We start from the raw sequence: 10,742 nt of genomic DNA on the forward strand, positions 1-10,742 counted from the left end.
CATCACCATCATCACCACTATCATCATCACCAACACCACCATCATCACCACCACTATCATCATCACCATCATCACCACCATCATCATCATCACCATCATCACCACCATCATCATCATCATCACCATCATTACCACCATCATCATCATTATCATCACCATCATCACCACCACTAGGACCATCAACACCATGACCATCATCATCATCATCATCATCACCATCATCACCATCATCACCATCACCACCATCATTATCACCATCATATAACAGCAACATACATGTAATGAGCAACTACCATATGCCAAGTACTGACCACCTGGCATACACTATCTCACTTAACCTTTATAACATTATAAGATGGCTAATTCTATAATTCCCACTGAGGTACAGAGAAGATAAGCAAGTTGCCCGAGTTCACACACCTAACTGGAGATGAAGCCAGGAATTTGAAGGCAGACGCTCTTACTCCCTATGCTAAACCTAGGAGAGGCTTCCCACTCTCTTCACTTACAGGGTGATCCCGGGAGAGGGACTGTTTGACGATGCCATTCTATGTAATGTTAGCTCCTGAGGGATTTCAGAGTGCCCCAAATCTCCAGCCATCTGCTGTTCTATGCCCACCGATATCTATATTCTGGATAGGCAGGCAAATGTAACTTTCCCTTTCTAAACATCTCTCTACAGAAGCAAAAAGAAAAACTCACAACTCCCCCAAACCTGATTCCAAAGACGCCCCTTGGGCCAACGGAACTGACCTGACAAATTCTTCACATCGCTTCTCCAAACCTTAATTCTCCCCATTGTAATACCCTGAGCAGTGAGTGGGCAGAGCTGGGAGTGTCTGAGATGAGAAGATCCCCATGTCCCTGGCAGCCTGTTTGCCCTTGACACTTGCCAGCTTCTCCTTGGAGGTACTCTTGCTGGGTATAGAAACACCTGGAGTGTGGGCAGGGTTCTGAGTTTGTGCTTGGTGTTGATGCACTGAATCTCATGACAATCATTTGGAAGAGATGTTTCTAAACTTCAATTTTCCTGGTGAAGAAAATGCTGCCAAGAGAGACGAGAACTTCCCCCACGGTCACACAGCTCCATGCAGCAAAGCCCAGATTCATGGGCGATCTGAGGTCTGGACGCACATATCGCTAATTGTGCACGGCACGCACAGTCTCCCGGGCCACAGCTCTGGGACCCCCAAGACCACCCTTGCAGCCTGAATTCTTCCTGAGAAGCGCGAGCAGCTGTCATGTTCCACAAAGAGTCAGGAGCCCAGGCCCACATCTGGTGCCTGCCAGGACAAGGGGATTCACAGGGTTCCCGCCTGGGCTCTCCGTGCCTGGCCTTGGGCCACTTACACAGGACCAGCTGGGCTGTAACACACCCAGTTCGAGGCATCACCTCAGCACTTCCTGTCTTGCTTTGTTTGGCTGGGATGCTGAGGCCGCTGGCACCCCTTCTCAGCATCCTGCATCACTTCCCAGAATTCACATTTCTCTGCACTAAAAGCAAACACACATATTCCCCCTCCCTTGAAATCTGTTTTGCTAAACAAATTAATCTAGCACCAGATTATATTATGAAGAACCATAAATCTTTTCCAAGATAAGCATCTGTCGATTTGGATTAGTAACATCCAGTGTACTGTGAATTAATTTGGTGAGCCTTCTGATGCTGTCCCGAGCATTTAACTTTTAGTGGTAACAAATGTAATTTGGAATCAATGGCAACACGTGTTCTCAGCCGTGCCTCTGCGGTAAGTGACGTAAGTAAACGCAGGCAGCACCGCCTTCTGTTATGAGGATGGCTTGTGAATCTACTGAGGTAAAAACAAATGCTTTGTAAACTGCTTTTGGGCGCCCAGCACAGACATGACGAACTGCGGGCTGCATGTCTGTAGTGACTGGGCAAAGGCAGCCCAGGAGATGGCCTGTGACAGCCTGCAGACCTTGTCCCGCAGTGCTCTGAGCCCACAGCCTGCGTCCCCGGGGCCCGGCCCCGGCCCCTGGCTTTGAGACGGAGATGGGTCTCCTGCTTTCATAGATACGTTGCTCTCTAGGAAAGAATTGCTCAGAATAAAACTTGCAGTTCTCTCGACCAGGTGAAGGCAGGAAGTAGGTCAGGGAACAAAAGCCACCCACTCCGTGAAAACCTGTGCAACTCCCGACCAAGGCCAGGGCTACAGGAAAACCACCGATGCTGCCGACGGACCCCGAGGAGCGATACCCTTCTGCCCCCTGGGTCCTGAGAGTGCCTGCGTGGGGCCTGCGGAGCCCAAGCACTTAGGATGTGGAGAGGCAAAGAAACGGGGGCCTGGAGGAGGCCACATCACCCTCACCCCTTCGTGCTGACACCCTGCAGTTTGCATCCTGTTTTATGAACCAAAAAGTACCACCGTTGGCCCAGGAGGTGTGTGGGCAGATGTGACCTGTGAACACCCTGGTCCCGGTGGGTGTGGGGCCATGGCCCCCACAGAGGCAGAGGGAGCTGGAGGCAGGTAGGAACACAGGGTCCCGGACTCTGCACTCTCCCTCAGCGGGCCAGGAAGCTGAGTGCATGTCTGACCCTGTGGACAAGCTGTGGCCTGGGAGGTTCTCAAGGGCTATGCCTTTAGAAGCAACTGGAAGAGGAGGCACAGGAGGAGAACGAAAAACAAAACCACGCTGCGGTAGATACTTGAAGGCCAAGAAATGGTAACCGTCCATATGCACTGAGGGTAAACGGAGGCAGGAGAACCAGAGCCGTGCCTCCTGACCCCCATCCCCCAGACACCTGCTAAGCCGTCTCCAGGGAAAAGATGCTCCCCAACCCGAATCAGTGTGCAGGACCTCAGCGGATACCGCAGGAAGACCTTCCTTACACCTGACCTCAATCTCTTCTGCTGTTTAAAGTGATCCCTAACTCCGGGCCAGTCTCGCAGCCACCCCTCCACAGGGCTGCACCCTTGAGGGTTTTTGAAGACTCCAAATGTCCCCGATCCCATCAGCAAGTGTGCCCGCATCTCACCCCCAGGCTGGCCCGGAAGTCAGGTCCTCTGCCATTGGGGAAGATGTGGCTCTGTGCCTGGCAGGGTTTGGATGCCCTTAACACAGGCAAGGAAGGCACAACGATCCTTCGGGGCCACCACTAAGGAGAGACCCTCTACCGTCCCCCTTCGACCAGCCGGAACAGCGTGGCTACAGGACAACCCTTCTTTGCAGGACACACAAGTCCACGGACACGCATGCCCCCTCCGTCCCCAAGGCTGCCACCTGACTGTCAACGCTGCCATTGTTTTCGGTTCTGCTGCTCAGAGATGGGGAGTCCCGCCAAGTCGTGTCACCCAGGCCGAGGGGGGCATCCCTCGGAAGCCACACCCCCGGGGTGCCCTCCTCCCTACCCACCCCGGACCGAGCCCCAACCAGAAAAGAGGTGGCTGTACCTGAGGTCTCCCCCAGAATTCTTGGGGGCTTGACATCTTCGCCATTGTCTTTGCTGGGACTGGTGGAAGGCTCCGTTGTGCTAGCCCCAGCCGGGATCCTATTCCTCGGGCCCAGGGGCTCGGTGGCCCCCTTAGTCTGCAGCATCATGGAGGTGGCCGTGGTGGCCGTGGCGGCGGTGGTGGCGATGGCCACGGTCGTCTTCCGTGTCTGTGAGATGGAAGCCGTGGTGGGGCCGTAAAGGCCTGGAAATGTGTTGGACTCCGGGGCCTCCTCCTCCCCCGTGGGTCCCCAGGCGATGAACTCCGTCTCGGTGGTGGGCCTGCTGCCCCGGAAGTCAAAGCCGTTGAAGCCGGCCCCCTGCACGTGCCTTTTCCCCCTCCGCAGGAGGGCCTGCTGGTCCGTGCCGGCCCCGCCACCCGCCGTGGGCGACGGGGCCGCGGCGGAGGAGGAGCCGAGGGAAGGGCTGGATCCGGCCGCGGCTGGAGGCTTGGCGAGCCCGCCTCTGGGCACCAGGGCGGCCACCTGGTCCCTGGGTCTGTGCGCCCGTTTGGCGCGCGGGCTGGGCATCTGGCCGTGGCTGCGCTCCACGCGGGCCGGGCGCGGGCTCCACACGGGCACGGGGATGCGCGCCGCCTGTCCGCTCTTCAAACTCCACAGCCGGGGCGGCCGCTGCGGTGGCCGGGGCAGCAGCCGGAAGTCGGGGCCCGGGCCCAGGGACTCACACGAGGGCAGATCCATGGCGAGCTGAAACATGGCTATAAGTATCCACGCATGGCTTCCTATGGAGCAGCCCGGCCAGCGGATGCACATGGAACTGCGTGGAAAAGAGAGAGCAGTGTCAGCGGGGGGCTCGGGGCTCTGCTGGCCGTCCCTCCGCCCCCACCACGACGGGGAAAGAGCGCTGACCCTAACCGCAAGAGGGAAACCGAAACGCTCCGTCCGGGGACTCCGCAGCCCTGCTCAAGGGCCATCTCTCGAGCGGCATCTTAGAGGCTCGGCCGCCACGCGCCTGCTCCCGGGATTTGGCTGCCCCGCCTGCACCGCACCTGTCTACCCGGGAGCGTGCAGCCCACGCGGCCGGCCGGCCGCGACCGCGCAAAGAAAGGGAGGCTCAAAACCCCCAGCTCAGCTGGCAAGATGACCTCAAAGACCGCCCGTTCCCCACTTGGTTTTTGCCCAGATTAAAACGGAGACACGGAGGGGCGCGAGGTAGGAGAATGGCAGCGCTGGGGGCTCGGTCTGCCCCTCGGGTCACGCAAGTTACAGGCCCGGGGCGGGTGTCTCTGAGCACACATCCTGCCCCTCCTGAGGCCTGGGGACAGGGGCGCTCGTGGTGGGGATGAGCCAGGGGGGCTCACGGGAGTTCACAGGGGGCACGGAGGCCCAGCACGTACTGAGCCCCTAACCGGCACCGTGGTCCGCGACCCCCCCCCCCCCCCCCCCCCCCCCCCCCCCGCCCCGGGGTCCCCCCCCCCCCCCCCCCCCCCCACCCCATCGCAGGCAAATGTGCGTGTCTTAAAGCAGCCTGTGGTCTCGGAGGCTGTACGCTGGGAAAACTTATTTCTGGATTCGGTCAGAAAAAATGAGATCTGCTGTGGATAAGCTGGAAGTTTATCGATGCACCGACTCGGCCCAAGTGCCATTCTGGTGACATCTCGGCTTCCCCTATTTATCTTCAGCACAGGGACCCTTTGAAACCCCAGTGCCCACCCCCTGAGCGCCAGGAAGGCTGTGGGAAGGGCACACCCCACGCCACCGGGGACGGCGGACGGGGCTGCGGGGACGGTGAAGCCAGGTGGGGGCACGGGCGTCAGGTGAGCACCCAGAGCACAGCGACAGGCACGCGGAGGGCCTGGGGGCCCCGGGCCCATGCCCCCTCCCCCACCGGCTCAGACAATTGAGGGCCAGGCACAGGTGCCATTCAAAGTCAGTACTTGTCGCCAGCCTCACGTGCAAACTCTGACACGGCTCCAGAAGTTGAGTGACCGCTGTGGGCGGGGGCGGCGAGGGCGTCCGGTGTGCTAAGCCGCCAGCAGGAAAAGCTGCTCAAGACCAGCCCCGTAGAAGAAACAGCTCACGGTTTTTCTCCATGAGGGTTTGCGTGACTTTAAAAGGGAATAAATGAGTGAGTGAGCAGGAGGCTGTGTGTGAGTGAGTCACGTGTGCATGTGAGTGTGCACGGAGTGTGCCTCAGGACGCCATATCGGTGTGTGTGAGGGCTGATGTGGGGCCCGGATATACCTGGGGGTGTGAGTGTGTCAGCAGGTGTGCACGAGTGTGAGTCTATGGGGGTGTCTGTGTACCCATCTGTCACGTATGTGTGCGTGTGTGCACGTGTGCGGCCAGTGTGGGGTCCGCACATGTCGGCGGGCGTGTGGGCCTGTGTCTGTGTGAGCTCCCCCCCCCCAACCCGCCCCGCTCTGCACTCACCCCACGTGCCTGGGGCCGCCTCCTCTCTCGTGTGCACTCAGGCACGTGCAGCTCCCTGCCTGTCATCAGGACGTTGAAAGGAACTTGTATTAATGAGCGCTAATTACCAAAGAGGACTGATCCCCAAATAAAAAGGCCCCAGTATTTTAATCAGAATGAAGGTGCTTTGCTGCAGAAATTAGAGTTTGCTCATTATGCTAATGCCTCCGCACCGAGTTTCTGCCCGCGTGCAATTTCTCTGCACAGCCAGCCAAGCTCCGCGCAGGGACCAGGGCCACTGTCACTGTGCGCGGAAATTTAGGTCAGTGTGAGACACCCCCACGCACAGAGTAACACAGCTCCTCTGTGGCCACAGGTGACTCAGTAAGGATCGATGCCTCAGACCCCCCGGTTCTCCCGCCACTCTGCACATCTGGATGGGAGTCCAGCCGCCAGGGACATGGGGCCCTTCGTCAAGCAAGAGCGGCGCCTCGGCCCGGAGGGCCTCACCAGGCACCACCAGGCCCTTCCAGCCCTCACAGCCCCCACCAGGTTCCACCAGCCCCTTCCAGCCATCACCAAGTAAGGCCAGGCCCCTCCAGCCCTCACCAGGCAACATCAGTCCCCTCAGGTCCCACCAGGCAATGCCAGGTACCATCAGACCTCCACAGGCCTCAGCAGGCCTCAGCAGACACACCCAGGCCTCACCAGGCCCCTGCAAGCAGGCGCAGTAAAGAGCAGCCACGGAAGAAGCCGTGAGCCGTCAAGACCCGGAGAAACGCCGCCCCAGGAAATTAAGACCACAGCACCCAAGCCCGTGCCTGCTGGCCTGTCCCAGCATCACTTCACACACGGGATATTTCTGTCATTTTTCACCAATCATGAGCTGTAATTGGTTACCATAGAAACCCCCTCATTTCCACGCCACCCAGCTGTTATGCAGAGAAACCCAGCGACGGCAATGGCAGGGAACTCGCTTTGTTTCTCCTCTTCGAGTCCAGGTTCTTCCTTCTGGAAGCAGTGGATTTGTCCAGAGAGGGGACATTAGGAGGACAGGTGGATGAGTCGGGACACACAGACGCTCCTCTTCACCCCGGCAGCCGGGAGACACCGGGCCGGGGTCGGGGACAGAGAGAGCCCCTCCCACAGGGAGGTCAGGGGCAGATTCTGTGGCCTGCAGGGACCCGAGGTCTCCCTACAGGGGTTAAAGGTCCCAGGCCCTCTGCTCTGTCACTAGAGCCGGCCGGCCCACATGTGCCGTCCGGACTTCCACGGTCCTGAGCCACACATGGGGCACTTCCTGGGACGCTGCTGCTGTGCCCCGGCGTCAGGGGGTCCCGCCACACGAGGTGCAGCACGGGACCCCTCTCCATCCTTCCAGCGGGCCTGGACCCAGGAGCGCTCTGCCCTCCGACGCTGTCCGGCACAGGGCTGCGAGGCCGCAGGCGGAGGGCCGTCGGCCACTATCCACGGCGGCTGAGTGCCCCTCCCACGTGCAGGAGGGAGGCCTGTGGCTGCCACCACCACCAGCGGCCGTCAGAGCCGCCACGGGAAACACCAAGGAGGCCAGGCCACAGTGCAGACGTCCAGGGCATCCGCAGGCCCCTTGGGAACATGCCCCCCGCTCTGCATCCACGGGGGCGGCTACCGGTGCCACGACAGGTCCAGGCCTCCTGCCACGGAAGGGTGTGGGAGACGGGCGCTCTTGCACGCGGTTGGGAGGTTCCGCAAAGCCTCAGTTACCTGCCGACCCTGCACCTTCCCCTCTTGGGGATAAACACAAGTGCACACAAACACGTGCACACGCGCGTTCAGGGCAGCGTCATTCACCATAGCAGGAAGCAGAAACGACCCGAGTGTCCACCAGGCGCATGGACAGTGTGACACCCCCCCACCCCCAGCCCAGGGGATGCTCTTCAGCCTGAAAAAGGAAAGCAGGCAGATACACCCTGCAGTGTGGACGGAGCCCGCCCAGGTCACGGGGGGAAGAAGCAGCTGGTCATGTCAGATACGTCGTTTGCTTCTACTCCTACCCAATGCCCAGAATCGGTGAATCCAGAGACAGAGAGTAGATTCCTGGTCGCCGGGAGCAGGGGGTGGGGGGCGGTGACTGCTAATGGTTGTAGGGTTTCTCTTAAGGGTGTTAAGAATGTTCTGGAAGGAATAGTGCTGATGGCTGCACAACCTTGTGGATACGTGAAAACCACTGAGTTTGGGGCATGTAAATCACGTTGCTGCGTCCAAGGGTGGAGGGACCAGCCTGGGGTGGGCATCCCACTCTGCCCTCAGGCCCTGCCCGCTGAGGGGGGGGAGGGGTGGCAGCTGGTGGGGGCAGGGTCCGGATGGGGGAGCTGCCGGCATGGTGCACAGTGTGCATTCGAGACCTTTCAGGCTTGTGCACGGTCCTCGCGGGGTCCTGGCCTCCTCTGAGCGCCCGGCTGCCCGGCCCCTCTGAGCCCCACGGCCCACGCAGGGCCGCACCCCAGCCCCAACTCTGAAGGGCGAGCTCCCCCACCTCCAGCCGGCTGCGTCCCCATCAGAGCTGCGGCTCCATCCACCTTTATTTTCTGGATTGTAGCTTTTCTGGCTTTTCCCCCTTTTACATTTTTATTGAAACCTTTTTTTTTCCCTAAGAACAGGTTCATACGATTCAAGGGCTTGAGATTGAATTTGCTGGCTTCTGTGTGTTTTCTTCACAGAAGAAACCACTGTCGATTAAGGGAGACAAAGACTTGTCTTGTGGTTAAGGTCACACTTGTCCCCAGGGGGCTGGCGGGAACTGCCTCTGACAGGCAAGAGCCCCGGGGCGCTGAGACTCCGGGTTGGGCTGAAGAATCACGCAGGGGCCCAGGGACCACGTGGCCCACGGGCTGCCTGGGAATCTCGCCACAGTCAGTGACAAGCCCCCCCCCCCCCCCACCACAATCCCAGCACTACATTACCAAGGGTCACCCCTGCCCCCAGAGTGTCCACTCAAGGGCTTGTCATCAGCTGGTCTGGGGCGCCAGCCACAGTCAGTGATTCTGTCTGATGGAGAGGTTGGTTCACAGATGTTTGGGATGGTGACTTCCTTAGCTGGGTCCCCTTCCGTTTCCTCCGGCTATGAAACGGGTGACTTTTGAAGAGTTTACAAGAAGCGGGTGTCCCCCAAAAGTGTGTGCTGTGCTTAGTGACCTGCTTCCCAAAATTAGCCCATGGAAAGGGGAGGGAAGTCACTTTTCAGTGGAGACACCTGGCACCCAGGGCCATGGCCAGTGTCAAGGTCATCTGCACGGTGGCGAGTCATGCTGACATCAGGCACTCCTGACGTGACGTGGTGGGGAGGGCACTGCCCCTCCTCCCACCCGACCACGAGAAAACCACCACACGAATCCCGATGAGGGACATCCATCCGGCAGGATACCTGGCCCGTCCTCCTCCATGCAGCCAAGGTCATCAAACACCGGGGAAGTCTGAAAAACCGTCACCACCAAGAGGAGCCCAAGGAGACCTGACTACCTAAGTGCCGGGCGCTGCCCTGAGTGGGATCCTGGAGGAGAAAGAGGAAGTCGGCGAAAAGCTAGGGAAGTCCGGAGAAAGTGCAGGCTTCTCGGACGGTACGGTGAGGACACGTGCCCCGTGGTGACGTGACAGTGAAGCAGAGGGGAGTCTGGGAGCAGAGAACACAGAGCTTCTATCTGCTTTGTTCTTCAGTTTCTGAAAATCCGCAAGGTTCTTGCAAACGCAAACCACCAACAAAGCAGGGCAGGACCAGGGCAGGTCTGGATGTGGGGGTCACGCCGGGGGTGAAGGGGCCTCGGCAGGGGCTCCCCGGGTGAAGGGAAGTCCACCTGGGGGTGGGGGTGGGGTCTCAGGGTGGGAGCACCCACAAAGGAGCATGGCCTTCCTCTGATCATGCTGTTCTGGAGGACGTGAGCTCCGCCAGGCAGGGAAACGTGGCTTTGGTGGGGGGCGAGACCCTGGGGCCCAGTGTGGATTAGGTTTCTCGACCCCTGTGGCTCCAAGTTCTCTGGCACGACGGCCCCGCACAGAGGGGGCCAGCAGGCTGCCCCTCTTTCCCCTTCGCACTTGTGCCCCAACCGCCAACAGGTGCAGCGCCTCCCGCCAGACTCCGGGGGCAGAGACCCACCCTCCCGCACCCCCACTCGGGGCAGGACACCCCCGCCTCAGCTCCGGAAGAGAGCTCGCACTTTCTTCTGGAAGGCAGTCGCTGGTTCAATTTTCCTAATGAAAGAAAAGGGGAGCCGTGACTCACTTGAATGGCTTCCCCACCTGATGTCATTACTGTCCTGTCAGACCCACCCCTCGCTCACTCTACCCCGTGACTTACTACGATTAAGAGCGTCCCTCTCTTTCAGGAAAGGTGCGCTGGGGCGCCTACAAGGCTTTCGTCCTCAGTGGCCCCAAGGATGTCAGGCACACACATGATACTTGATTCACGGGAAGGAGCAGTGTAGGAACCATTCATTCGCTTGGGATAGAAACCTTGGGAACGACACCAAGGGTCTGGCTACCGGCCCACCCCAGAGCAGGGGCGCCAGCTGCACGATTCTGGGGTCCCTGAGCGCCCTCCCCCCACTGGAGTGGGTCCGCTCCTCAGTCAGACTCCTGGGTCCCACCCTGGGTGGGCCAGGGCTGGTGCGTCCATCCTGCCCACTCAGCAGGGGGCGGGGCAGGGGGCAGCACTCAGCACCCGCATGAGGCCAACAAGAGCCCCACACAGCAAGCTGGCATCACACCTGGACCCCGAGTCCAGGACTCAGGGACTTAGGGTCCCAACAATCCCAGACCCGTGGGACCGGGGACACACTAAGAAAAGTAAAGCAAACGAAACCTCCATGACCCACAGCCATGGAGGCTCTAGTCCCTCGACCGTCCGCATGGTGGCTCCTCCCCCGGGGTGGGGGTGCTCGGGGGGG

The 10,742-nt window shown here is 59.8% G+C and overlaps 1 protein-coding gene across 1 annotated transcript in view; it reads right to left on the minus strand.

Moving 5' to 3' along the window:
* The window catches only part of AJAP1 (adherens junctions associated protein 1), a 62,225-nt gene that overhangs the window by 50,303 nt on the left and 1,180 nt on the right, over positions 1-10,742 (minus strand). Inside the window, exon 2 of the mRNA XM_049618208.1 lies at positions 3,414-4,228. Within this exon, the coding sequence (XP_049474165.1) occupies positions 3,414-4,228 (815 nt within the window). The remainder of the gene's footprint in view (positions 1-3,413; positions 4,229-10,742) is intronic.

This window comes from Panthera uncia (genome assembly GCF_023721935.1).
Source record: "Panthera uncia isolate 11264 chromosome C1 unlocalized genomic scaffold, Puncia_PCG_1.0 HiC_scaffold_4, whole genome shotgun sequence".
In the NCBI taxonomy this organism is placed as follows: domain Eukaryota; kingdom Metazoa; phylum Chordata; class Mammalia; order Carnivora; family Felidae; genus Panthera; species Panthera uncia.